Raw genomic sequence first — 27,876 nt, 5'->3', positions numbered from 1 at the left:
TAAATCTTTGATTTTCGACAGGAGATTTTGCTTCAAACTCCATTTAAGCATTTCTTAGACTTCGTTATACCGAAGATTCCTTATTAGAGGTAACGTTAACCGAGGTATAAATGCATATAATATCATAAGTACAACCATATGATAGTTTTATGGACGTTCATTCTAAACCATTAATTACATCATTGTTTTTAAATTTAATTAGACGTTGCTACTATATTTCAATGAAAATACTCATTTTATATCTTACAGAAAAGTCATAAACAATTTAATATTTGCTGTTGATGTTGCAAAATTATTATTAGATCAAAACCAATAGTTGATTCATGTCAATACATAAAATCGGAATTTTACTATGAAGCATTATGCTTAGATTTTACAACGTATCATTGATTATATTGACATAGGACGGAAAGATCTACGGTAGCAATGTTTCTATTATTAAATATTTTTATCTTTATAATTATGCGATATTATGGTTGTTATTATTTACTGAATTAAGCTATTATTGGTAGTTATGATATTTAATCATGAAATTCCAAATACAAATGTTTGCAAGAAATAATATATCAATGCCATTACTGATAAATATTAGATATTAATAAATGTTATTATTTTGCTTAAATCGATAAGAAGTTGATCCAAATTTCATAGTACTATAAATACTAGATGTTACACAAATATTTTAATTGATTGATGTTGTACGCAATGTAGTTAATGTGATATTTGAGAAACGTCAATTATGTAACAACGTCAATAACACTTGTCATTAAATCTTAACAACTTTCCAATTAATTTCCGTTATATTTATATATTGGTACTTAAAACGTTTGGTTTGGAAATAATACACACAAGTTACATTTTACATTTTTATATTATAAATATAAAAATAACTGAGAATATAGAATCTAAAAGTTGCTCTAAACAAGAATAACAAAATAAAACAATATTGTTTATTCGAAGAAAAAAACAAAACTGGTAACTAAACTTACAATTACAGGTAAAAGGTCCTCTTCTATATACATACACAATTTAAAAATATATAAATTATAATTCTGATATTACAAATATACTGGATACGTCGCACGGCTTGCCGAGAAGTTCATCCCTTAATATTAATGTTCCTTAAAATGGACAAAAATTAATAAGCAAAACCGTTTCTTACGCCGTTTCTAATAGCTTTTGACCATCCTTTCCCGTTGACTCGGCATCGGAAAAGCGTTTATTGGTATTATACCTGTTGAAAGCCACCTTGCTGTGCTCGAAAGTGGCTATCATTACAGCACAAGCTGGAGCAACTTTTATGAGACGAGGCACGAGACCAGTAAACAATCCGCTCACACCAAAATTTGTATACAGTTTCCTAATTATAGACATCGTAGAATCGTGTTGCGGCGCCTGATCTAAATTGTTCAAAAAACCAGAAATCGCACGACTCCGTGGTATGGTAGACTTACTTGAAAATACCTTGTTGCCGATCTCGATTTGCTGGTGCGTTTTCACCACATCAAATGGCACTGTCACAGTCGCTGCGATCTGAAATGTTAACCATTATCCTCAGAATGAACGGAAAAAGATGAAATCCTTACACTTCCGGAAACGGCGCCTGCGAAGAAGCTGAATCCGAATGAAGGCGTCGTAGGATTAAAGTAATTCTTAATGGTTTCGTAACTGGACCAGTACAGGGCCGAAAACGGGACGTCGCGTAGGAGGGTGGCGAAGACGCCCTTCCAAAGACCAAACACGCCGTTGTTTTTAATTAAAACTTGTAGCGCTTCGCCAATTTCTAAACGCCATTTCATTAATTACGATTTCTTCCAACTATGAGTAAACAATACCCACCGAAGTAGCTTTGCCTTGAGAACTGCATCTTCGTTCTGATCAGCTCCAATGGGCTGACGATTGTCACCGAGAAGATGCGCGCCGTTCCTCCGGCCATCAGCGGAATCCACATAGGTTGTGTCTTCGGCAAATGCGTTGGTCTATTCCTGTTGTAATTATCTTTAAGTTTAAGCCGTAGTTGTTCGTAGGTGACAAAGTAGATGATGGTAGCTGGTACGGCCAGTACTAAAGTCGGACTGAGTCCACTCCACAGTGATGTAACTCCTTCATATCTACTGATTTTCATGAAAGCATCCTGTAAAATACATAAGTCAAGACAATCCCTGTATATCACTCGATTTTCTATACCAAAGTTCCATTGAAATGAGACGGTTTTTCAATCCACTTCGAATTCTCCGAGCAATCGCACAGGTGATCCATCAATCCGTTGCAATATAAAAAGCATTTTGACACGTTCTTCCTCTGCGCCTGTAATCTAATTTTTACCACATCCAAAGGTGTAACTGTAAATAAATGTTATACATGTATTTAATTCAATTACAAGCAGATATTAAACAATTTCCGCGGAAAGACAAATATTGGTTTTGATAAAGCAATGATAACATTTATCGGACAACTGTGATTAATAATTTCATGTTTCGCTTTCTGAATCAATATAAAAAGCGAAATAATTAGCTATGAAAATTTATCTCATATTCATTTTACAAATTATTTCTAGATATAAAATATTAAAAAAAACACACAAAGACATTTAGAAAATACTGAATAATATATAAGTGTTTAGCAATAGAACTTATTTAACGACAAGATTTAGATTGAAGCGAAGTCAAAAAGTTGTAACAAAGTCGGATATTACAATATTAAAGACACAGCTTACGAAAGTTTGAAAAATTGTGTGAAATAAATGGAAAACTATTAAATTATTACTACAAACGTCGTAAAATGGATCTTACATTTTAATTCTAATAAGATTATAGAATCAGCCGAAATGATTATAAAAGTTTACAAAACAAAATCTATTTAAATTTATAGAAAAACACATAATTTGCACACACAATCTTATTTAAATTAAAGTCCTCGCGCTACACGACAATTTGTTTACATCTGTTCCTTGTTATATTGCTTGACCTTTGCACTTTATAATGATGTTACGAATATATAAGAATCTATAACAGTCATCCTCTGTTTGTTTTACAATTTATTAAAATACGTCAATCACAGTCATCATTAATTGGGTAATGAATTAGTACTTTGTATTATATTTAGAATTCTCCCACCAATTTCACGAAAATTATCTGAATAATAAACAAATCGTTACTCTTTCATATCGTGACTTATACATTCTTAGATTGAATTATAAAGTGTAAACACATAAGTAAACACAATGAAAGTAAATTTATTGACTTATATTCTTCCGTATTTTTTTTTTGCAAATGATCATAGATGATTTGTATAATTACTTAAACCTAATTTAATTCAATTATATTTTAAATTATTCTAATAAAGAAACTGGATTTTTTTAATTACTTAGTCTCATTTCAGTATTTATAAAACTATAAAAAGAATATTAATATTTATAATTATAATTATATTGACAAATTTCTTTAATAATAGTTTGTATGAAAAATACAGTTATATAATATATTTGTGCAGTATTTTTGTGTAAACATAACTTTTACCTCTTATTAGTATTTGAAAAGTTGAAAATCGAATTTAAATAATTCATATACAAGGAGGCTACAAAAAGAAAATCAACATATTTGACACAATAGAAGTAAGAATCATACATGAAACTGATGAATGAGGATATTAATGAAAAGGATTAGAAATGAAACTGAAATATTAATGAAAGCAAAAATGAGCTAACTTTAATGAGCAATTTCAATTTCCTTACCAAATATTGAAGTAGCTATTGCTCCAGTGCAGGAAGCAAGCACTTGCTGCATAGGTGTTATCCTGTACTTCGGATCATCGATGTCAGGTACTGATGCACCCCTCGTCATTGTCCTGCTGCTGTATGCTTCCTGCTGCTATTAATACATAAAAGTTGTCCGAAGCTAGCGGAGGACAGCAATTGCAAGAGTTGGTTAGACTTGGTTAGAATAACAAAAGTCAAGCGCAGAACTGTCAGATGAAAACCACATGTTGTGTTTTTTGGTGGGAGGTTCAGTGCATCCAATTGCAGAAGATTCAGCATACATTTATATAATAGATTTTTTTCATAAACTGAAGAAATTAAAAAGATTATAATCATTCCTGTGAATTTATGTAATCAGTTTAAGAGATAACCTATATTGTTCCAATTCAAGTATTGAGATTCAGAAATTCAAATGTTATATTGGTAAAACTGGTGTATAGCAGGTTAAATACCTGTGACATTCGTGAACAGTCGTCTGATTTTGATCTGTCAAACATTTCGGCGTAAACAACGTCATAATAAATAAATGTGAGTTACATCTAACAAGAGCCCAAACGGTGAACGTTGTAAGTACATGGTTTTATATAAAATCTTTTCTATAAATAATATTGTTAACATTCGTAGGTGGATATCTCTGAAGAAGAACAATACCACATAACCTATAAGCAATTCCTTATACCTACACTACACCAAAATGCTACTATACATGTTTTTATTGGTAGTAAATGCTTGGAGTATTCCTGCAGCACCACTTTTTACCACAAACAACAAGTGCCTTGCCTCTTCCAAATTAATTGTCACAAATGAATGTGACAATCTGAATTTATCCATGTCCATTAAGGTACCCACAGAGGAGAACACCAAAGTTATTCGATGCAGTCTTCTAAATGAAACATTCAATAACCTCTGCAACGCAAGAAATGAATCCTTCTTGCAGTCATTACTAACCTCTCATAATTTTGAAGATGATGTGCAGGCTGAGGAAGCTTGTCCCCGCATCTCCAGCTATTTAAACAAAACTGGTTTATACCAGTACTTTAATAACTTGGACACATGCAAGAAGATATGTGTGGATTTTGGTGGCAAGTTTTACAACATATGTAAATACATTGCAGAATTTTCCTATTTGATTGTACACCCATTGGATAATTTACCATCTGATGCTCCAGCTCAAATTCCTGAATCAGTTTTGTCAAGTGTCCAGAATAATACATCAAATTTAGAAACACCAAGTAAATTGATGGAACATAAAGGGCAAGAAACCATTTCAGCAGTACCAGCACTTGCTGTTGTTGAGGCAGCTAATGAACTTCCTAATAAGGAAAAAATAACTCCAATTCCTCAAGGTACTTCAAATGATACCAAGCCAGCGGTAGAAGCGAAGATAACGTCTACTACTGCTGAACAATTGCCAACAAATGTTAAGACAGGCACTGAAAATCAGGCAGCCCCTGTTGTTGATTCAACAGTCGATGGAGCTGCACCACACGCCTCACAGGAAGTTTATAAGAAACCGATACAAGTGGATGTTGAAGCTGTCAGTACCACAACCATTGTTCAAGCGATATCTTCGACGACATTGAAAACCGAAGATAAGACCACTCCAACTGTTGTGGATCCTGAAAAGCAGAACAATAAACTGTTTGAAGATAATCTGGAAGACAGTAATGCTGAAAATGATCTTGATAGTAACTATTGGTTATATAATTGTTGTAATAGAAATTATAATTTTGTTTTGTTTCAGATTTGGAATATCCAGAGCAAGGTAAAACTTATATTTACAAAAATAAAATACGCACCCCTCAATATACCCCTGTATGAATTCTGTGTTTCGTTTTGCACGATTTTTCAGGAACATGTACCGTGTAAATTGAGGGTTGAGTATACTATTATTTCCAAGTTAGATATTTTTTTTGACTTAATAATGTATTGCAAGTTTAGTTAGTTTAGTTTAATATAATAATAATTTTGAATTTAGAAAAACAACAGGAGGAAAAATTGGAAAGTAATTTGAAGCCGATTAAAACCAAGGAAAGCATGTTTCCATACGCCAATGATACTGCAGTTAACGAAGATGATTCGTACTTCTTCTTTTACTTCATGGTAGTCTGTGTAGCATTCGTGCTTGGATATGTGGGATACCATAACAAACAAAAGGTACGAACAATTATATTGTTCTTTTAGATAGTTATTTAACGCAATTTTGTTTTCCAGATTTTGGCTATTGTTTTGGAAGGACGAAAAGGTAGAAGGAGCCAAAGGCGGAGACCGAATTCGGCCAACTATCATAAGCTCGACTGCAATTTGGAGGAGGCCGTAACATCTACGTGCAGCAATAAGAGCACCACAAATGTGATTTACTGATTGGGACAATTATTTTTTTTAAGTAGAGCTTAAATTAACAAAAAAGGGGTTCTCTTTTTATTCAACTTCTTTCTTTAGATCCGGGACTTAATAAATCTGTGATTTATATTTGAATATTTTGTATTACGTTTGGTCTTAAGGAAATCGTTTTTTTTTCTTCCACTGAAATTGTTTCCACTGTACAATCACGCTAATAACAAACATATAGTCTTTGTGCAAAGAAAAATTTAAATATTGTATAGTATATATTATATAAAAATACCAAATACCCTCCACAAAAGAAAAACACATTGTCTTTAATTTTATGTACTTTTTTTAATAATGGTAATAAAATGATAATACAACATACAACATCTATTATTTTTTTTAGAGGGAGTTTATTCAACGACACTATCGAATTCTTCAAATATAACAAACTGTATAATTACACGACAAAAGCCATCGATAATAACTAAATATTTATTTTAAAATGTAATAGTACGTTAATAAAAAATATAGATAAATATTTATACATATTACTTCAATAGGGAATGTGTTAAATTATATGAGCGATTTAAAACAATTGTATGAAGTATGATGTTGAACCATCCCTCCAAGAAGGATCATCTACAATTTTGCATCTGCACAATGGGCACGTTTGTTCCCGGTCAAACCAAGTTGTCACGCAATTCTCGCAGAAAATGTGTCTACACTGCAGCAACACTGGAGAATCATATTCGTCATGGCAAATAGGACAATGTTCGCCTGCAGTCTGGATTTGTTCCTTGCTAGGAGAGCAACCAACAGTCTGTAAAGTAAGTAAACACAGTTAATATTTAATAAATATGGGTGAATATATTCATATTCCTTACCACATTCTGCAACAACTTGTACAACGCCGTTTTAAGAAGCTTACTTTTAAACAATAAATCCGTTCCTTTGGAAACCATATAAGCTGCAGTCAAAAAAGCACCCACAATTTTCTCTGTTCCTTGATATGAATCCAGCAAATAAAAGAGCCATGGTTGAATTGTAGCTAAGCTCCTGTACATTTGCGAAATCGCCTCAATCAGCAAGTAAACCTTTCCTCTCTTCTGAAAGGCGACAACTACTTCTGGCATCAACGTTAAAATTACCTTCACCGCTACAGTAATTAGCTTCAGAATAAAGTCGGTAATTCCAACAAACCAAAGTAGATCCCACACTTTCAGAGGGCTTTTGTAGGAATTGACAAATACTAAATTCAAATACAATCTTTCTTTATCAATCAACACATGGAAAGATACTATACCAAGTATTATATAAAGTAACGTCCATAAAAGTTTTGTTATGTTCCTGAAACCTCTCTTAGTAGCTTCTTTCACCACTGTGGAGTTTGCATATGTAAACATGATGTACAATATAATTCCATTGAGGATTCCTTCATGATGATCATATAAACATTTTGCGAGCAAAATGAGTAAATATGGTACATACTTTTGCAGAATGGAAATTGCTTGTTGGCCCTCAATATTATTTTCTTCATCCTCTACTTCATTGTTCACATTGTTTTCTGGAGGTTCTTCTGCTTGATTATTTGCATTAACTGGAGCTGGTTCAGGAATGTCTGGGACATCAACATTTATCATAATACTATTGTTTGCTGCGTTTTGCATATTCGGTTCAGACTGAGGCCTGTTCAGGAAGCTTGTGATGTTAACAGCAGCGGCTGTTTCCACTAATGGCTGGATTTCTCTCATTACATTTTGTAAGTTATCTCTAAGTTGTCTAGCTCCCTCGAATGTCCTTCTTTGGAAATTGGCACGAGCTAAGCTATTTGTTGTTAAGGAAGTTGATCGGGAAAGAGGTACAGCATTTAAAGGGAGATTATTGGTGCCTTCAGTAGATTGGCTTCTGAGAAATATAGGGGATTCCAATGAGGCAGGTTGTTGATTATCCATCGTTTAGTTGACGGGTAAACTTTAGAACTTATTTGCTATTGTTAAAAGTACTTAATAATATCACTTATTGACTCATACTTTTGACATTTAAAAAGATAAACAAAATATTTGACAGCTCTTGTACTTACTACATATACTAACTTCTATACAACTATGCTTATATGGTTGCAACATTTTTAACCTATAATTGGAAAAAATAATATATGTAACCTCAATTCACCAATAAGAATACTACCAAATACTACATAATTAATATACAATTGTTGAAAAATGGCTTTGATTAGTAGAGGTATGTAGTATTGGTTTCAACTGCATTGATTATAATTCTGTTATATTAGGTTTCAGTCTAATAAATAGGATTCAATTACCTGCAGTAACCCAGGTGCGTGAATATGCAGCTCGTAAGGGCACTAGGGATAAGCGTGCCAAGAGCAAAGTTAAAGTTGAAGTGGAGAAGGTTGGTTTTATTCCACACAATCAAAGAAATCGAGAGAAATTCTTGCTCTCTCGTCCAAAAAGGAAGTTTGACGACTCTTGGAAACAATTGCCCATTGACAATGTTTATCCCCAAAGGTATTATCAATGGAGAGTTTATCCTTTCCAAGAAGCAATTTTATGTCATAGAGAAACTCATCACCCCGAAGTTTATAATAAGCCAAATTCTAATGTGCACATTACAATTGAGCTAAATATGGAAGGGGAAAAAAAGGTATATAGTAATATTATAAAAAGTATTAGTACTATTAGAATTGCCACAAATTATTAAATATTGTTTTAGACACGTTTCGTTGACAACTTTACACGAATTGCGCCAATGCCAAATGGTTTTGATCATGGCGAACAACGTTCAATTATTGCTTTCACAAAGAATGAGGAATATCAAGAACAAGCTAAAGCTTTGGGAGCTACCATAGTTGGTGGACTAGATTTGATCAGAGAAGTGCAGAATGGAAGTGTGGATTTGCAAGAATTTCAATTCATCTTAGCTGAGCCACAAATATTAGCTGAATTGGTAGTATTGAGAGGCGTGATGCGTCGCAAATTCCCTAACGTTAAATTGGGAACATTAGATATGGACATTCCAGCAATGGTAAAGAAATTCATGAATGGTGTCAACTATACTGGAATTAAGGATGAATTTGAGAAAGATTTCGGCATTATTGAAACAGTTATCGGAACTGTAAGATAAAACATAACGTTGTTTGAAGCTGTTTAAGAAATTTTAAATTTTTGTTATAGCTCGACATGAACGAGAAACATTTGGAAGAAAATTTTGCATCTCTTGTAGAAGATGTTATGAAGGCTAAACCCAAGAGACCTGGACAGTTTATTAGAAGGTTAGCTTTAATGATTAAGAAGGTCTTTATATCTCTATGAATTTGTATTTATAGGTGTTTAGTGACAAGCCCTCCTTCACGCGAGAAGTTTAAGGTAGATCACAACTTATATTTGCAGCAAGAGCACTCGGAAACCAAGAGTAAAACTGAAGAAGTTGAAGCTGTAGCAGCTGCCAATTAAAATTTATTATTTTGTATTTGTAGAATGTCCTTCTAATAAAAAAAAAAAAGAAAATTAAACCAGAATCCTTTATTCAATTAAATACGAGAGCAAATTACATAAAAGAAAAGTATTAAAGTTAAAAGAACGAATTAAAAGAACATTCCAATGAACATGTTTAAATATAATATATATATAAGATTAATATAAAGCCAGTATAATTTGTCTCTAATTTACAGCCTTAATAGAATAAATTATTTGTGGGACTACAAGATATTTCTATATATATTACTATATGCCCTTTATAACATCACTGATGTAATTTTCAGGTTCACTAATTACATCCAATAAACCTGAAATAAATGGATTTAAATTAATAATTATATAATTAATATGGATAATATGAAACTTACCAGCTACATCACAGAACTCGCTAAATGAGGCACATGGCAAAAGTTCTTCGATGTACATCCCTAGAAGTCTTTCGGATCCCTTCAGCAGGGCCTCATCGTTGTGTCTTATAAAATCAGCCAGAGTTGTCGGCCACAGGTCATCAGGACCGCTAACGGTTTTGAAGAAATTGTTGTAAATGCCATCGATCAATCCGAAGAAAATCAGGTAAGGCCTGTACGTGACGTATTCTTTTACAGTTTTATCAAAAATATTTTTCAGGCCCAGCGGATTTGAGCTACGCACGTGGCCCAGAACAACCAGTCGTTTCAGGTGAGCCAGACGGTTCTGAGACCATTTCTGACTGGACTGTAGTAGCATGGACATTGTAATCCAGTACAGAGGTCCATCCGGTTCATAGCAAGATTCAATTATCTTCTCAGTCGCAGATTGCTCCAAATAACTATTCAAGTTGGTCTCTTCCTTTTTACTCACTCTCGTCCTAATACAGAAATCCAAATGGTTATAATAGTATACTTCAAAGTAGATTAGGTACTTACGTGTTTACTACATAAAGGGCCATGTGGATGAGATAAGGAACCATATGCATATTACTTTGTGGACCACCACCTCCCGTGTCTTCGTGGAAAGGTTTTTCTTGGGCAAATCGCAGCAGCAGTAGTTTCAGATCGTGAATTGTTGACGAATGTCCTATATCTCTGTGATTTGTACTTTCTTGTAGGTAGCTATTGTGTCGCGCGAGGCAACTAGCAAAGGCCGATTCGGCCACTTGCGGACCCCACAGTGGTAATAAGCCGTTGCATTTTGTGTTCGCATTTTGTAACGCTGCAGATTCCCACTCATGTCTCTCTCTTGCCAGTCTAAATGATAATTTAAAAAAGATAAATATAGCATTTAGTAACTATCCAAAAGTATAATATTTACCTGACGGCGCTCATATGACAATCCACATGGACTATATTAAAATGCGTGACAGTGCTGTAACCTACTGTTTTGCGTGCTTTGATTTCAGCTTCTTCAACATTGCAACGTTTAGTGAATGTGTAGATAGCCAATACTTTAGAGGGTTGATATTTGTAGCCTTCGCGGCAGATGCAACAAATCAAACCGGTTTCTTCACCAAGTTCCTCCATTTGCTGAAGGATTGTACTCTTCGCCGTGACTTGTCCCCTGTCATTTGTTCTCATTCCCAATTGGCCTAATTGCTTTTCACGCATTGCCATCGCCAAGCGTTTCTTCTCAGATCTAGTGAATTCTCGAACTTCCTGGATCTTTGTAGCAACTTCATCATTTGTCATCAGCGCTTCCAAAAGGTTTTCAGCTAAAGATCCTACGTGTTCGTCAGAAGAAACTTGCTCCAAACGATGGATGATTGGAATCGTGTTTGCCTCCGAAAGGGCCAGTTGGGTGTTCTCGTGTGAATTCGCCATTCCGGTGAGGAACCTCAATATATATTTTAATGCTGGCTTAGATATAAACGCCTTCAATTCATCGCTATCAGTTCGCATTAATAGTGTGGGCTTTACACAGGACGCGTGCATCGTTATATAATCCAGAGCATCCTTAACAATATCCAGAGCAATGATTTTATCTTTCAATGTGTTTCCAATAGCATTCATTTCGATGCCGTCAGTCAGAACGCAAAACATTTCCAACTTTTGTTGATCTTCTGTCGTGTGGTCGTAGTCGTATTTATTAAAATCTAAGGCAGACTTGAAATGATCCAAGAGGATCATCATTTTATCACTGCTGCCGTAAACTAGCGCTGCTAATACTCGTGTTAGATGAATCAAAACGGATTGGTTGTTCCTCACGCTAGTATGATTGGTGCAACTCAACAACGATTGTACATATTCAGGACCACCGAATGTTTGCGAAAATTTCATGAAACTTTCTAGGCTCTTGCTGGTAGCTTTAGATAAAACCGTTTCCATAATCTGAAAAATATATACATATATATTAAATAATATTTGCAAGAAACTAACTCTCTGAAAACTATTTACGTCTAGAAGTTGCTCAGTAACTGCTGCTTGACTAGAATCTGATTCGCCTTCTAAACATAATTGAAGTGTGCGGAGGAAAACCTCCATAGCTCCGAGTTCTGGATCAGTCAGAACTTCTTGGACTTTCACGACTTTAACACTCAGTCTAAATAACTTTAACAATACTTGAAGCAATGGCTTCGCCCTCGATACTTTCTGTATAGCTCCAAGTCTTCGAACCATTACCTAAAAATATATGATCAATTGTTATATTTGAAGCAAATACAAAATAATAGCAACAAACCTTTAAACCATCGCATTCCGCTAGAACATTAGCCATCTTATAAACTTCCTCATTGTCGACAGTTGCTTGCAACTTATTATTCAAAGTCTCTATGAATTCTTCTGTAGCATCTCCAAGTAATCCACGCATCCTGTAGACAACCCTCATAGAATCAACCTCACCTCCTTCTGCAATCCACACTTTCTTATAGACATCTTTGACGGGGAGATCTAGGCTCATGATTTTGTTATTGACCAGTAACTCCATTCCATTATCATCTTCGAGAAGCGCAACAAGCTCGCAATCTTGGCAGATCTTATTTTTCACATCACGCATTAATGGCCCAAGCCCAGCTTCCAGTGAAGAATATGGGTTTCCCAGCATACGACCCTGCAGGAATTCCTCTTGCTGTTGATCCTTTTCAAGCGTTAAAAAGAATTCACCGATGTCATTGTCTTCTGGGAAAATGATCGAACACAGCCTCTCGAATATAAAAACGGGTGTCAACACGTCTTGCAATGTGTACTTTTCTACAGTCTCAATGCAAATGCACATGAAAGCTCTTGTTTCTTCTTCAGTGCCACTCGTCAATTCTTCTAATATGTCGAGCAGCTTTTCCTGAGTATGATCAATCCATCTAGTCCTTTGAACGACCAACCGTCGGAGTGATAGATATCCATTCAATACTGCGCCTAGCAATTTGCCTTTATGTTGACGTTTTATAACTTCATCTATAATGAACACAACCAGTAATTCCGTCAGTTGGGTTAAAGCAAAACCTTGTGTCAAGTCCGTTGTTAACGAGGTTTCTTCTAGTCTGTGTAACTGCTCAATTTGCTGAGTGATTAATTGCGCTAACGTTATATGTACATTTTTAACAACAAGGAATTGCTTCCAAGGAACTTCGTTCATATACAATGAGTACAAATCGACGTATTCCTTGGCGTTTTCGCCTGCTATACTAAGCTCACTCAAATAGCTAGTCAACATCAACACTATTTGCTTTCGTCTAGAAAACGTACAAGCGCAAAGTTGCAGAATATCACAAGTAATTTTTCGCGCTAAAGCAGAACTTTGATTGAAAAGAACAGTCTTCACCCACGATGAATCTTGCAAGTCTATCGAATAAGGAAGTTGCAAGCACATAGTCTTCTGGCGCCACTTGTTTGCGTATTTTTCAAGTAAATACAGTTTTCTGACCTGCAATATAAATAACACATTAATATGAAAAATACTTCGAATTCACAATTACTCACTTCTGTCTTATCTGTTGGTAGAGTCATTACTTCTTTCTTGTTCGACATTTTGGCAGACCACGCAATATGACTAACGCTTGTATCCTTATTAATCCATTTCAATACATCAATAGGCATAGATTCATAATCATTCATTCCATAAATGGCACCATTTTTACTCTTATCCTAAAATACAAATAGTTAGTTGTAAATAATTTATAAATATTTAAATAACCCACAGGAGTTTTAGATTTGCTTCCGCTATCCGAGCCTTTTGGTTTACAAATGTTATGCCAAATTTGCAGACATGGTAAAATTATAGCTTCAATGACCAAAGGACTCTTTGCATCTTTACAAGCTTTCAGGAATATATGCACTAGACATCTAAGGCGTGTTTCCCAGCAATTATCTTGGATTTGCTGAAGTGAAGCCAAAAGAGCAATCTCATGCCTAATACCTAAATCTCCTGTTTGTCCACTTAAGCCCAAATACACTCGCTCTGTAATTAGTGAGCACAGTTCTTCAGTAGCTGATGAATTATCCTTGCTTAATATACACAAAAGTTGACGTACTTCCTCTTGAATCTTATAGATAAAAAAATACATAAATATATTTTATTCAATACTAATTTCGAGTATATTACCTGCACGCTCCCCTTTCGTAAATTGTTTGTTAATAATTCTTGGATTAAACCCTTCGAACAGAGAACCTGTCTAAGTGTAATATTAATTGCAAGAGCTCGCAACAAAGTTAAACAATGTTCAGTCGCTGCTGTCGAGCAACCATAACATCTAGTTACAGAACAAGTTGACGTTTGTTGCAAATCGGATATCTGGAAAGATAATATTAATATATAATTTTATTTTCTAAATCTTTTATTACCTGTGAAGAGCTCATGGACTTGCAATCTTCCGAGTCCTGATGCCTCCGATCATAGGCCACCAATTCTTTACGGGAAACCAATACTTTTTGAATAATCTTACTTAGTTCTTCAAATGATGTTTTAGATTCATTGCAGTATTGCTGGGCAATCATCTGTATTGTCTTGTTGACTTTAACTTGAGCTGCGGTTGGAATGGAACTGCCAACAACAGCTGCAGCAGTTGTTGCAGCGGGCGTTGCTTGAGGTTCATCATGTTTACGATCGGTTCTTTGTTCGCTGACTTTCAATACAAGTTGCTAAAAAAATATTCCAAAATTAAGGAATCTTAACTTTGAAGCTTAAAAATAATCCTTACTTCTAACGATGGTTTATTTCCCATTAACTGTTCATAAACTCTATCAGCTTTCTCCAAAAGCGTGTTGATACTTGAGACCATCTTCTTTCTATCGTCATCCGTTTCAATCGGCTCAACGGCGCAGCATGGCTTTGCTTGGAGAGTGAAATCGAATTTCGCATATTTGCAGAAACCACACGCATGACACAAGAAGGGGTCTTTCTCATCATAATTGATAGCTCTGCATTTGTGACATTGGTATACGTTCTCGCCGCAGTTGGAACATATACCTGGATGAGCTGGTACTGCAGCACTGCAACGTGGACACTGCAGGGTTTCACTAGACGCTTGAATGTTTTCAAAGAAATCAGCGTATTCAATCATCAAATTACAAGCCACAATTGGTAACGGGAATTCAATTTTAATTTCAGTTTGTCCTGACTGCACGTTAACTTTCTTAGCTTTATGCCAAAGAGCTGAAACAAATAATATATTGAAGAAAAGACAGATAATTAATAATAAAGTTGTTTACCTGGTTTATTTTTAAGTTCTACCACTGCTTGCACGTTCCTGTTATTATAATAAATGTTAACGACTCGAACCATTTTTGTGCGTTTCAGATCACCGATTCTTATCGTGATTCGACTTATTGTATGACTACTAAGCAGCTTAATTATCTGTGTGGTGGTCGTGAATTTTGAATCTACCTTGATAGAACTCAATTTTATTGTGGATAATGGTACTTCCGGGTTATTGCAGACAAAGCACGGATCTGATTCTAGGTAGTAACCTTCTAGTTCCACGTATTGCGCCATATGAGCATACAGGTTGGCATTTGGATGGTGAGATAGAAGTTCGTTTTGAACGCGCAGAACGTCTACGGCTTTATCGACGAATGAAGATATTTGCACTGTTGAATCTGGATTTTGACTAATCTTCAGCGAGAAGAAGCCTAGCAGGTCAACAAATTGAGCAGCTTTTCGACCGTATGTAGGCAGCAACGGCCATAACTTCCATAGCAATTCCAAAAGACTCTCCTTTTGAGGCAATTTGGAGTTTTTATATAGAGATAGTATTAAGCTATGAGCTTGCCAGCGGAGTGTTGTGTGATTCGTCTCCAAAATGAATGTACGTATAAATCTAGCTAGTGTTTCTTTCGATACGTTTTGATTGATTTGCTCTACTAAAGAGACACAGCAGGATTGTTCAAATAATGCCTCTGCTATCGAATCATCTGACTTTTCGCGATCCTTCCGAGCAGCGGCTTTTGCAAGTTCTGTTTTCTTGTTTCCTGTCTGCAAGACAATAGCGCAATTGAGGAGTTGCAGAATTGTTGGCGCCACACCTGCAAATTGAGATTTCGATTAAAATTAAGCAATACATCTGAAAGCGAACATAAATATAGGAAAGGAAAAGGACCTTCGGTTTTCAGATTACGGGAACTAATTACATTATACACCACCCAATGACAACGTCCTAGAATACAAGGAACAAACATTAAATTACCAAGGACTGAATTATCGATTATGTAAATAGATATAAATACAATAAATACCTTCATCCAGGATACAGCTGACTTGTAACAAGAAGCTAATTATATCAGTATGACCAATACAGAATTTTTGCCAATTTCCAACACGGCATACTGCAATTTCCAAGCAACACTTCAGATGTTCCACCATATCTACTAGTGTATCATATGATAACGACATTGCATGTTGATATTGAAGTGATGGATTGAATCCTCCTTTTAAGCAACAGTGCCTAACAGCCTAATGAAAATATTTAGATAAATAATCAAACCCGTTTATAATTTGTATTAGAAAGTACCTTCATGTGAGCGTTTAAGGCATGAATATCTCGAAGTTGTCGATACTTGTCTTTACTTCCGCAAATGAAAAGCAAGAGTTTGCGAACCAGTCTTCTTATAAACGGAACATGCGAATACATCATATACTCGCATAAGTACTTAAACCATGCAGTTTCGTACGCTACCCCAATAGGTATTTCGATTTCAGAATGCTTCTGTATTTGGTAAGGTAAACGCAATGACATCTCCGTCAAAAGTTGCGGATATATTCTGAAAACATCAGAGGCATGTCCTAAAAAAATGGATGTTAATCAAACAATTTGGCAGTGGCATTAATGAAAGGTATACCTTTAACAAATTGCTTTAAGAAGATTGGGGACATATCTGGTGGCGCCTCATGTAGGTGTTCTTTCAACAGATTACCACTTACTTGTCCTGGCGTATGATCATCGTGAGAGCTTTGCTTCCAATAATCGAGTAAAGACTGCAGTTGTCGTAAACAGAAGGGAATGAAATCTGCTTTGTATAATACCGTTGCAGTCCTTGAAACTACATATGAACTGTTATCATATATTACTGGTTTTAAGCCAGTCGTGGATTTCCATCGAGTCATCAGAACGGCTAAAAAAAATATAATGAAATAAATGTTTTTCCTAAACTGAAATAAACTTACTGAGTAGTCTTAAAATCACTAATTGAACTTCGCGTGAGTTAGTCCGTTGACATATGTTATCAAAATTGGGTTTGGTGGTTTGCATTTCGACTATGATAGCATTCAATAATGCATCTAACGCCGTTCTGTCCCTTTCCAAGTTTCCATCTAAATCGACTGTTAGTTGAGAGATAACTTGAAAGAATGGTACCGATCGCACGCCTGTTATATTTCTTATCTTAGGCATGTACTCTATCAATCTTTCTAATAATTGAAGACGTAAAATGTGCAGCCTGCCGCTGTTCTCATACATATCGTCAGAATCCAATTCTTGAGTATTTTCCGATTCAAGAGGATTTGCCTACAAGAATAATAATTCAGTAAGTCTAATTTCTGGAGATTTAAAATAAGTTACATGGTAATTAGCTGAAGTGCTCGGAATCGGTTCATTCTTGATACCAGATGTAGTGGAAGATTCTTGTGCACTGTCACCATATGCTGAACTTCTTCCCGATACATTGTGTTCACCAGTTATACTTTCAAGTCCACTACCTCCGCTTTCCGATCCGCCGCTGCCAGCCTTAAACAATGATAATTACATAATTGTAAATAATATTCCATATTTTAATTAGCTACTTGTTCGGCTGGAGATGTCCTTAACGTGGAACCATCTGTAGCTGCTGTACTGCCTTCATCATCAGAACCACCAGCCGAAGCGGTCGTGTCGCTGAAATTGCCTGCAGCAAGAGCCTGCAAATAGAAACGTTTATATTTCTAATTTATATAACTACTCATAAATAATTACTGGTAATCCTTGCAAAGCCTGTTGGACTTGCTCGCCGGTGAATACATGTTCTTGTAAACTTAGTGCAATAGCGAACTCAACCATCGTCTCGGTTTCGTCGGGCTCCATAGGAATATCTGAGAATAAATCACCTAGGAAAGCTTCTAAAGGATTCACATTATTAGCACCTGCTTGATTCGGTTGAGGGTCTTGTCTTAAAGGCGGAGCTGGTACACTGACTGCTGCTTCGGAACCAACAGCGCTGCTACTATCAGTCTCTTCTTTGCGTGTATTGGACTTACTGTCTGAAGATTTACGATTAGGTATCGCAAACACTTAAAAAAATGCATTAATATTGAATATTTACTAGTACTACTTAGTATAACTTACTCGAAGACGGAGTTGCGCAAATGGGTGGATTGGTTATACACACTCTGCGTTTCTTTATTTTAGGTTTCATTACTTGGCTAAGAGCGTGCTTTGCGCTAAAAGAAATCAGTGTATCCTCTGATAATAACAGTTGCAAGTACACTGCTAGAGTGATATTGCTGTAAGTGTCACAACTGTTGAAGGCATGCACGATTTCAACCAAAGCAAAAATAACTTGGTCGGTGTGCTTCAATCCAGGCACAACAACAGGAGCTAGAGCAGTATTTTCTGGATTTAAACTATGCAACAGCCACAGAACATCCATTAATTGTAGAAGTAAATGCTGGTTCTTTCCGGATTTTGGTGTCGGTGTCTTTACATCTATAATTATTAAAAACATATATAGACTTACATTGTCATTAATACAGAAATACAAACCTAGAGGATCATCCAACACTACATCTTGAATCGACGTATGAGAATCGGCAAACTTGACCAAGTTCTGAGGCCGGGAAACGGCTATCCCTCGTACGATTAGTACTAACCTATAGTAACTTTCGGCATCTAAATCGTGCTTATTTTTCATCAAGTCAATTTCCGTCATCGCTGTTAGACTCGCTAAAACGTGGTTTAGAAGAGCTTGATCCTAAAAGAATGATGAATTAAAGTAAATATATCAGAAAGATTTTTACATGAATTTTACCTTGTAGCTATGATATGCTGCACTGGAAGGATGCAACGCTGACAATAGAGAGGTGGAATGTATTTGCAATGTAGGTGGTGTTGGGAGAGTAAGTAATTTAGTAGCAACAACCATCGAAGAAGGCGCGTGGGGTTTCATTTTATCATCATTTGCATACAAACAAAAGCTCCCATCCAATACATCTAACATTCCCGAAACGAACCTAAGAAATATACCAGAAATTAAGTGATGTCTATTATGAATCTTGCAACCATTTACTTGTCAAGTTTTGTTAATGGCGGCGAAGTGGACGAACTAGGGTTATCTCCTTCGCCATTTCCATTTCCATTTCCAGAGGTGATTGAGGGCAAAGCAGTAACATCTTCCGTTTCTTCAGGCCAGCCGAAAGATTCCTTTGTTTTTCCATACCTACAGCGTATTTCAAAATTGTATTACTTACAGTTATTATTTTAAAATTATATTATATACTTACACTTTTAGGTTTTCCAATAAAGTTACAGTTTCTGGATCTTGAGATGGACCAAAACCAATAGACATTTTCTTATCGGCTTGAAGACTTTCCTCGCGAGAAAATGGTATATCAAACCAACGGCTACGCTTTGCTGTGGTCGTGATAATGCGTCCAAATATATCGACAAATGTCGGAGCTTTCTGTGGGTCTTGCGTTCCAATTAAAACTCTGATTCCTGTAAGAAAATAATGAATATATAATTAAGTCTAATCATTCGTATATGCAGACATACCAGTCATGACCATGTTATTATCGGTATTCGTAATTTCGACTGTAAATCCTACGGCTTTGGTGCAAACAACGTATAATCCATTTGTACTTAGGCGATGTTTTAATTGTCCGACATTGTAAATTTGAAGCAAATCGTTTCCGCCGATATCCACGTCATTCATGACGGTGCAATGTTCAAAAAAGTCCACTGGGAACGACACAGCACTAGGCGTTTTGCCATTGGTTTTTACCAATTTCTTTTTCTTTGGTCTAACTACTGCAGAAACCGGCAGCGATGGTTGAATATTAGGTGACATCCAGTAACCTGTATGGTCCATATTAGCCATATACATTTTCAAGCTTCCATCTTCGCACAGCAAAATTAAAGTCGTACGTTGTTCATTAAGAGAATGATTATGTCTAATGGCGACCATATCCATAATTTTAGATTTGGGTGGGACTACTTTAATCTCTTGTATAGCCAAACACTCTGGTTTTAACATGAGCACGATTGGATTATTGCTGGACTGCATTGCGCAACATATAAGTCCTGGGTGGTTAGGAATTTCTGTCCATTGGCACAATGGCTGTGGTGCTGGTGTTTTGCCTCCATTGCCTTTTGATGCTGGTGGCAACACGATCGAGTAGACGACGGTCAAGCAATTAGTGTGTGGAGTGACCGGTGAAATGAAGCTCTTTCCTTGAGCATACGAATAGAACAGTAATCCCAATGTATGCGAGTAATATATACTGACACCTCCTCCAGCCACTTGGCCATTAACATCCTATAATAAGTAAATGGTATTTAGTAAATATGTTTGTATTCATAAATGAAGAAAATAATACTCACTATAACATCTAAGTGAAACACTTCTAATGTATTTGTAACATAGAATGAACCGTGTTTTGCTGAGCTTTCTTCGTTCAAAGTTTCCGTGTAGATGTGTCCAGGAGATGACATCAATAAAATGTTGTACGATCCATTCTCATACATAAAAGTACAATCTCGAATCTTTCCACTAGGCACCAGGAAATAATACTGCGGACTTAAAGCGTCTTTGGCTAAATCATAGATTTTGACAAAGTCAGCCGTGACCAATGCCATTTTGGTTTGTGAACCCGGCAACCAAAGAGCTTTAATAATAAAATTTCCCGATTCTAACTGTGGATGCAACACCAGATGATCAGTTACAGATCCTGAAGATGCAAATGTCAAGACATGACAATCTTTCAGACCACAAACTGCTAAATAATCCTCATTGCACAAATTACTGGACAATGAAAGAACTGTGAATGGAATCGGAGCTGAGGCTAATCTTGTCAGTGTTAATTTTCTTGTACTGGAATCTGCCTGCTTCAGAAGTGCCGATAACTGCAAGACGGTAATTTTTCCCTTTTCATGTGCAACTGCTAAATGTTGCCTTTTCCCCAGTGGTGATGACATACAACACATTGTGACTCTACGTATTACATGAGCAGAAAGCATTTGTCTGATGGTCTGACCTTGCTCTCCTGCATAACTCATACGAACGTTTTCAAACGCGCCTTCCTGTGATCCCAAAGTTGGAAGCATCAACTGATCTGTGCCCAAGTACTTCTTATCAGCAGAATGGAGTAATTGCAAAGCTTTCATAGCTCTCGAGTAACAGCCGACGGGCGAATTTCTCCCACAAGATGCATCTACAGCTGGTAAAACTGCTTTCAACAATTCTATCAAAGTGGATGGCACGGTACTGTCGCCTAAATAATTAAATATCCATTCCTTGCAACCTTCTAATTGCTTGACGCTACTATGCTTCTTACGCTCCCTTCTGATCATAATATCAGATCTTTTGTATACTGGTGACTCTCTTCGCCTCAATGCGCTAGGCAAAATATCATCTGATCCAATGAATCCCAAACTGGTGCTAGTTGCTGACGAACTGATATTGGTGTCGAGAGATTGTGGACTACGCTTCACTAAAGCCTGACATGATCCGTCTTCCTTAGCACCACAATCGCAGAAAAAGTTACCGTATTTGGAATACGTAATATCATGACCTTTATGGCAAACTCTCGCGCAAATAGAACAGACACCGACACCATCCAACATACGACACGTGTGACAATGGTACCAGTGTTGGTTCATAAACTCCTTTTGCGTTACTGTAAACGTACACAGTTTGTTGCAAAGCGAATCCTCATCAGATTCATCTCCACTGTCATCTTCATCGTTAGGTTCTTCCAAAAACTCAACGTCTTGTTCTAACGGAGTTTCATTTTCCCATGGCGGACTCAAAGGTCTTTGAAGAGGAACATGCGCTTGAGACAAGATTCCGTTTATCACATCACTCATATAATCCAACATGCAGCAAGCGGCCTCCAAAATGACGCAATTTTTCTCTGCCTTCGGATCGTTGCTCAACTTATCCACAACATCTTTCAAACCCAAATATTTATTGCAGTTCTCCAGCCATTTCGCGGTCTCTGGAAACAAGTATACATGACCACGACCCTTTCCTGCATCGGCGAGCATCGTCATCACAACCATGAGATCGGTAAAACCAGTGCCTTCCAAGGAAGATGCCAGTATGTGCGTGCCAAGTGGTAACAATGCCTTCAAAATCACTGTAGCTACATCTTCGCTCACGTTACTACTTTGTTTGACAATGAAGTTTGTTAAAGCTTGTAGCAGTTGGCTGTTCTCTTGTACCAAGCTTTTGATATCATCACTGGCGCTTGGCGTAACATTGGTGGTCGTATCCGCCCATTCGGCCTGTATAGAGCTCTCGCATTTGGTAGCAGTAGGTGTTGAACTGTCGCTGCTTATCATATTTATCATGTTAGATGGTCCTATAATGACATGCCTTAACCAAGTCTGCAACTTATCGCTATCTACTTGAGCTAGTTTACTCATACTTCTGCACAAGTAATTCAAGCTTGGGTCAGATGGACTTTTCTCGGCTGCTTGGAATAGCTTATTAAAGAAGTGCAACACGCGAGTGCTGTACTGATGCGACATTTGCTGGTTAGAAACAGACATGAGCACTTTGACCAAATCATTTTCTCCGGTAAAGAAATATTCATGAGCTTGCCGACCTGACGATTTCTCGATAATTTTCTCATAAAATTTCAAAAAATTGTGCAATATCTTTTCGTTGATATTGATATTTGTATTGTTCGTGTAGTTGGTGATAAGTTTGTAAGTATTTTCCAAGATATGTGTATACACTCGCTTTTGGTGCTCGTCGGTTTCAGAGTCTCCGATCATTTTGTCTAAGGTTTTCGATACATTCTCATACAAGAACTCGGTGCGTGTATCCAAAGTGATTGCCACCAATAACTCAATGGCCTTGTTCTTTGTGTCAGTGTTGTCTATTTTGGGTGCATATTGACAAATGAATTTCATCAAACACTGCAACAGGTGTTTCAACGACAAATTTATAGAGTATGGGAAACTTGACGACAGAGTTGATACATGTGAATCGATAATTTTCAAGATGAACGATTCCGAAACAATTATATCGGTCAAATAAGGGATCTGAAATACGAGGATGGAAAAAAATTAAAAATTATATAGTTATATGAATGAATAGATTATTTTGTTAGTATTCCAATAAGATTTTCTTACCCAGGAAATTTCTTCGACGATTCCATTATTCCATTGCTGTAACACCGTGGTGACGTTCTGAGGAAGTAGAGGGGATTGTTCACTAGCTAAACCATTGATTAAACCATTCTTGGATGAAGAAATTGCTAACACTTCATGAATACACTCCATGTCAGCCACTGAACACTTAGAGTTTTGATCAGATTGTTCCGCCATAGTGTACAACAAAGACCATCTTGTACAGTGTAGTATAGTTTGGGTTAAACGCAAAATATGCGGCATTAGATCTTGGACATAAACTTCAGTAGAAGTAGTCGTACCATTGGCATCTGCTTGATTAGTTTCGGCTTCGTCGAGCAAAGAAACTTGCACTTTGGCAATTACAGAATGTAACGTGTACAAATGCCACAGCGGTGGTAAACTCTCCTTGCTCATTAAGCCTTTCTTAATATCTGGAGTTAAAGCAATAATGCAATTCTTTGCGTTTGTCACGTCGTATTTTAGACAGTTCACAGCATCAGAAACAGATTTCAGTAGTTTCTCAGTATGCTGAGTGTAGATACCCTGTTTAATCAGGCAGTCTTTCAACCACCTAGCAAAGTTTTTATTACCGCAACGAGGTCCCAATATTAACGAATGAAGTAACAAAGGACCTGCAGTTAGACTCTCGCCCAATGAAAGCCGTTCTAAATATAGCGTTGAAGGCGGTAATAAAAGCAAGAGCTTCCAGCAGATACTGAAGCAGTATTGTGTCGCACAAAGCCACAAAGAGCTCATCTTGTCGGCGCTCAGTTCTTTTGAGATATGAGTGACATTCAGGATTTCAGTTAAAGCATCCAATAATAAATGATAGCGGAACTTATCAGGTGTGCCCAACACAAAATTGCATGCCAATCCATCGAGCTTCGGAGCGTCTTGATTATTAGTTTCCATGTTAGACAGCATGTAAAAACATGGTTTCATAGAAAACTCTTCGCCGCTGTTCTTCAAATAGTGTGCTTCTATATCCTTCCATGGGGTATACATCCTTGACATGTTGTTTTCTTTGTCTTTGTCCACATTTAAATGAGTCGAATGGAACAGATTGAACTGGATTTGCTCCAGTAATACTTGAGGAGTATCATATAGATGTTTCATAATGTAGTCGAACAAAAGTAGGAGCCTTGATAAGTGAAGTAATTGAGATTCTCTAAGTGGTCCTCGGGCGATCTCGGAACACCTTAATACACCTCCAGCCATCAACAGAACCACCGATTTCTTCTGCATCAAATTTAATGAGTGGAATAAATACACAAGGACTTGTGCATGTTCGACGTTCAAATCTAAAAGGAATTAATTAATTTAGTTAAAATTAAAATGAAAATACGCAATACACTTTACCTTCAACATCGCCATCGGCAATTGCTATTGTTAGGCTTAGGACGTTCTCAATCAATGTATTGACTAATCTATGCCATATACTAATTACTGAAGCTTCTTTTTCATTCTGAGGTCTTAGAAGCAACACCTAATTCAATAAATAACAAAATTAATACCGATAATATAATATATTGTTATATCTAATATACTTGAGCCAACACCGCTAAAGTTCTTGGGTAAACTTGTAGTGGCCATGCATGTGGTACATCCGTATTCCATGGAGATACTCCTAAATGTCCAAGTAAATTCGCCTGGAGTGGTTGTAGACTAGGATGTGTTACTAAGTTGTGAGTAAATCTTGTAAGGGCTCCGGAAAATTCGCTATATAATTGTCCTAGAGTTTGACCAAAATATACGGAAATCGTACCTATAAATATTTTGAATATAAAATATAAACGTATTTATTAATAATAAACGAACTAACCAACATCCGTCCTCGACGTTTCTTTGTCTAAGTCTCTAATGATAGCTGCCAAGATAATTATCTGTTGTTCGGTGAATCCTGTTTTCAAATATCTTGCTATGTAAGGACATTTTGAGGAAAGTAAATGCCGATTGAAGAAGACAAAAATGTTGGTTGCCAATGTAATAAATCCGTTGGCCTCTCCTTTTTCCGGAACCACAGAATTTCCTCTGTCTGCTTGATCCTGCTTCGCCTCGTCTTCCTCGGTGTTGCTATTTTTAGATTCGTTTGTCTCGGGAGGCGCCAAAGTTTCTTCAAACCATTGACCTAAAATTGGCTCACTGTCATCATCTAAAAGTAATAGAAAAGAAAAGGTTAAAACTATCGTTTTCGTTTCAAAGAAACTTATAAACCTTCATCAGTCGACACATCGGAGCAAATGATCATATCTTCGTAGTACGTAGTCGAATCGCTTTGACTAAATGTGTCGCCTTCCGGAGGATGTATACGTTTCAGTGTACATGCCTTGCGATAACTGACAATTGCCAAATAAAAAAATAGTTGGTTTATAGGAGCTGCGTTGAGAACTCGCGCAACTCTTTGCAAGGCTGTAAATTGTCCAGCTATTGATATAGGAGCTGGATCACTCTAATCGATTCAAATATTTTAGTAAAATTATTGTATATAGATTTGTTTTGTATATAATTACTTGTAAGGTTGAGGCTGCGCCACCGCTCACTTCTAAATGGAGATCTTCAAAAAGTTCCGATAGGATGGTAAGGGCTCGTTCTGCTAACGCGACGGATAATACCCCAAAGGACTGTTGGAATTTCAAGAGACTCGACCGTGCTGATCCTGTCGACTCCCTAGATTTACTGGGACTCCTTCCCTTTTCGTCTCTCAAATGCGGCGATTTATCTGGAGCCGTGCAAGAGGATACGTGCATTTGCAGTCCGGAAATGAGTACCCAGGATCCGGCCATTAAGTAATTCTGAAATATTTGCCCGCCCGCACGAGTAGAGTTCTTAATAGTCGTTCCGATATGCGAGAACATGTTTAAAGCCTCTTCGACAACAGTCACAGCATTTGCATCCAAATCCTCTTCTTTGTGATTGGACTGCGATTGGACAGCGCTACATTTCGGCGAGATGGCCGAACCCATAGCAAGAACAGAACCGGCAGCAGCTTGAGACACAGCGCAGTATAGAACAGCCATACTTAAGTTGCATAGTTTATCCAATTTAGTAAGACTGAGCGGTTCCAAAATCGGTAGGTTGATCGCCGACGATGCCAAAGTAACATCAGCCACCACTGAAGGTAAACTAAAACGATATATTTGTTAATATACGCATTCCAATTAGATGCAAACATCTACCTGTTTCTAACTGCTGTTGCTTCAACATAATTCACAGGAAGACTAAAAGCTTTACCAGCTAAAGCTTCCTCAATTTTAGCATGAGCTTTCTTGATGGAAGGTAAACTCAGGCACAAATCAACAAGGATTTCCCCTCCTTTAATGCCTTGCAAACTCTCAACATTTGCTTTCAAGAATAACCTCTGCAATTGACATTGTAAATAAACATAAGTAGTAGGAAACAAAGAGCTCACATTAATCTCTCCAGCAGGATCACTAGTTCCAACATCTGGTTGTGCAATTGTTTCTGTAGCAACAGGCCGGCCATCATATAATGGCAGAGTAAGTTGCTCAAGTATACTAACTGACAGATCAAATCGGCTTTTGGATGATTCTCTATCCTGGGTGGTGCCTGCATCTTTATCTAATAATAATATATTTGTAGGATATAGGACCATGCTGCTTGCAAGATGAGCTTACCTGTTGGAGTTGGGATGTTCATGGGTGGGGTTTCACCTTTCATTATGTTGATGAGAGAGGTAACCTCTATGGGACTTAAGCTCTTTGTGCCAAAGCACAGAGCCTGAATGGATTTGATGCACTTCTCAATGCGGGAGTGGTTCTCAGTGTGTCCAGTCTCACTAGCTACTGGGACACTTAAAGAGCTAATTTGAAATTTGAGCAGGACACGGCAGGCTCCAATCACCACCTCCAACTGACCAGCGGATACTGCAACATCAACAACAACATTCTTATAAGAAAAATGGTCATTTCCAATTGGATCCAATAAGATTGTCAAGTTGTTTACAGCATTTTGCTAACGCCGGCAAGTACAAAAAAAAAACACACACAGACACACACAAAAGAAATGGTGCTCTTACATTTGATTGCATTGTTGCATATGAAATCTGCTGCAAGGGTGGTGAAGGAGTGGAAGAAGTTCTGGCTCGTATCCTGCGTGTGTCGCAAAATCTCCGACTCGCTGTTGGGCAGAGAGAACAAAAATGAAGCGCACCGGAGAAATAAATAATAATTACTTGTCAGAATTGAGTTACTATAAATACAATCGCCGGAGTTGTCTGTCAAAAAAAAATGTATAACTCGGGCACAAAAAAAAAATTTCCTTCGCTTTTTTTTCGCACGCGAACTTTCGAACTCGCCTCTCGATTTACCATTTAATTATCGTCGAGCATAGCTTTAGGAGTTCCTTCCGATCGCAGATCTCCGATTCTTGGGACAACAACGGTTTTATAACGGCTGACCAATCGACACCGCCACTGCTAGCGGCCATTATATCTGCCATTTAACAAGAAATGACAATTGGATTTACGAATCTGGGGGAAAACCTGGTTGGCAGTGCTGCTCAGCGACTGCAGCGCCGAGCTCAGCTGATCGCTATTTTTGAAA

The 27,876-nt window shown here is 36.9% G+C and overlaps 5 protein-coding genes across 6 annotated transcripts; 2 read left to right on the top strand and 3 right to left on the bottom strand.

Annotated features, from left to right (window-relative positions):
* Positions 1-911: 911 nt before the first annotated feature.
* On the bottom strand, positions 912-3,978 carry LOC108567560 (solute carrier family 25 member 40-like). 2 transcript variants are annotated; one of them, XM_017928099.1, is made up of 7 exons: positions 3,734-3,978; positions 2,188-2,342; positions 1,840-2,134; positions 1,587-1,783; positions 1,455-1,533; positions 1,235-1,400; positions 912-1,121 (listed from the first exon to the last, which is right to left on the bottom strand). In XM_017928099.1, exons 1-7 carry the CDS (start codon positions 3,840-3,842, stop codon positions 1,100-1,102), a joined length of 1,023 nt encoding a protein of 340 aa, XP_017783588.1. In that variant the 5' UTR covers positions 3,843-3,978; the 3' UTR covers positions 912-1,099. The 2 variants fall into 2 exon arrangements, with proteins under 2 accessions (XP_017783588.1, XP_017783587.1); XM_017928098.1 differs by having other exon boundaries at positions 912-1,400.
* Positions 3,979-4,204: 226 nt separating this feature from the next.
* Positions 4,205-6,389, top strand: LOC108567557 (trans-Golgi network integral membrane protein TGN38-like). Its single transcript, XM_017928096.1, has 5 exons — positions 4,205-4,323; positions 4,382-5,445; positions 5,502-5,522; positions 5,736-5,914; positions 5,972-6,389. Exons 2-5 carry the CDS (start codon positions 4,452-4,454, stop codon positions 6,119-6,121), a joined length of 1,344 nt encoding a protein of 447 aa, XP_017783585.1. The 5' UTR covers positions 4,205-4,323; positions 4,382-4,451; the 3' UTR covers positions 6,122-6,389.
* Positions 6,390-6,494: 105 nt separating this feature from the next.
* LOC108567558 (RING finger and transmembrane domain-containing protein 2) lies at positions 6,495-8,150 on the bottom strand. The gene is made up of 2 exons (XM_017928097.1): positions 6,973-8,150; positions 6,495-6,908 (listed from the first exon to the last, which is right to left on the bottom strand). The coding sequence occupies exons 1-2, from the start codon at positions 8,038-8,040 to the stop codon at positions 6,675-6,677; spliced, it is 1,302 nt and encodes a 433-aa protein (XP_017783586.1). The 5' UTR covers positions 8,041-8,150; the 3' UTR covers positions 6,495-6,674.
* A 77-nt stretch (positions 8,151-8,227) lies between these two features.
* On the top strand, positions 8,228-9,620 carry LOC108567561 (50S ribosomal protein L1). The gene is made up of 5 exons (XM_017928100.1): positions 8,228-8,329; positions 8,379-8,749; positions 8,819-9,220; positions 9,280-9,377; positions 9,432-9,620. The coding sequence occupies exons 1-5, from the start codon at positions 8,311-8,313 to the stop codon at positions 9,556-9,558; spliced, it is 1,017 nt and encodes a 338-aa protein (XP_017783589.1). The 5' UTR covers positions 8,228-8,310; the 3' UTR covers positions 9,559-9,620.
* A 60-nt stretch (positions 9,621-9,680) lies between these two features.
* On the bottom strand, positions 9,681-27,848 carry LOC108567555 (E3 ubiquitin-protein ligase UBR4). The gene is made up of 37 exons (XM_017928094.1): positions 27,642-27,848; positions 27,351-27,451; positions 26,950-27,198; positions 26,724-26,893; positions 26,491-26,672; positions 25,825-26,437; positions 25,529-25,763; positions 25,137-25,466; positions 24,862-25,079; positions 24,674-24,800; positions 23,315-24,615; positions 20,555-23,224; positions 19,727-20,489; positions 19,456-19,669; positions 19,242-19,391; positions 18,984-19,185; positions 18,719-18,926; positions 18,302-18,661; positions 17,933-18,246; positions 17,764-17,877; positions 17,543-17,707; positions 17,149-17,488; positions 16,824-17,096; positions 16,496-16,767; positions 16,221-16,437; positions 15,198-16,010; positions 14,687-15,141; positions 14,331-14,627; positions 14,092-14,280; positions 13,688-14,032; positions 13,470-13,634; positions 12,235-13,413; positions 11,952-12,176; positions 10,873-11,885; positions 10,488-10,808; positions 9,951-10,429; positions 9,681-9,890 (listed from the first exon to the last, which is right to left on the bottom strand). Exons 1-37 carry the CDS (start codon positions 27,770-27,772, stop codon positions 9,829-9,831), a joined length of 15,462 nt encoding a protein of 5,153 aa, XP_017783583.1. The 5' UTR covers positions 27,773-27,848; the 3' UTR covers positions 9,681-9,828.
* Between the last annotated feature and the right edge of the window lie 28 nt (positions 27,849-27,876).

The sequence above is a fragment of the Nicrophorus vespilloides genome, unplaced genomic scaffold (genome assembly GCF_001412225.1).
Source record: "Nicrophorus vespilloides isolate i.1.1-1 unplaced genomic scaffold, Nicve_v1.0, whole genome shotgun sequence".
Classification (NCBI taxonomy): domain Eukaryota; kingdom Metazoa; phylum Arthropoda; class Insecta; order Coleoptera; family Silphidae; genus Nicrophorus; species Nicrophorus vespilloides.
The sequence above is the reverse complement of the archived record's forward strand: the minus strand, read 5'-3'. Positions and strand labels throughout refer to the sequence as shown.

Coding starts and splice junctions, on each gene's coding strand:
- LOC108567560 (XM_017928098.1), bottom strand. CDS start 3,842: ATGACGAGGGGTGCATCAGTACCTGACATCGATGATCCGAAGTACAGG. Junction 2,343..3,733: donor AATAGCTACTTCAATATTTG/GTAAGGAAATTG, acceptor ATTTATTTACAG/TTACACCTTTGGATGTGGTA. Junction 1,784..1,839: donor CTCAAGGCAAAGCTACTTCG/GTGGGTATTGTT, acceptor AATGGCGTTTAG/AAATTGGCGAAGCGCTACAA.
- LOC108567557 (XM_017928096.1), top strand. CDS start 4,452: ATGCTACTATACATGTTTTTATTGGTAGTAAATGCTTGGAGTATTCCT. Junction 5,446..5,501: donor TGCTGAAAATGATCTTGATA/GTAACTATTGGT, acceptor GTTTTGTTTCAG/ATTTGGAATATCCAGAGCAA. Junction 5,523..5,735: donor TTTGGAATATCCAGAGCAAG/GTAAAACTTATA, acceptor TTTTGAATTTAG/AAAAACAACAGGAGGAAAAA.
- LOC108567558 (XM_017928097.1), bottom strand. CDS start 8,040: ATGGATAATCAACAACCTGCCTCATTGGAATCCCCTATATTTCTCAGA. Junction 6,909..6,972: donor ACAAGTTGTTGCAGAATGTG/GTAAGGAATATG, acceptor CTTACTTTACAG/ACTGTTGGTTGCTCTCCTAG.
- LOC108567561 (XM_017928100.1), top strand. Junction 8,750..8,818: donor ATATGGAAGGGGAAAAAAAG/GTATATAGTAAT, acceptor ATATTGTTTTAG/ACACGTTTCGTTGACAACTT. Junction 9,221..9,279: donor TTGAAACAGTTATCGGAACT/GTAAGATAAAAC, acceptor TTTTTGTTATAG/CTCGACATGAACGAGAAACA.
- LOC108567555 (XM_017928094.1), bottom strand. CDS start 27,772: ATGGCAGATATAATGGCCGCTAGCAGTGGCGGTGTCGATTGGTCAGCC. Junction 18,247..18,301: donor TTGCGCAACTCCGTCTTCGA/GTAAGTTATACT, acceptor CATTTTTTTAAG/TGTTTGCGATACCTAATCGT. Junction 16,438..16,495: donor CCTTAAACGCTCACATGAAG/GTACTTTCTAAT, acceptor TATTTTCATTAG/GCTGTTAGGCACTGTTGCTT.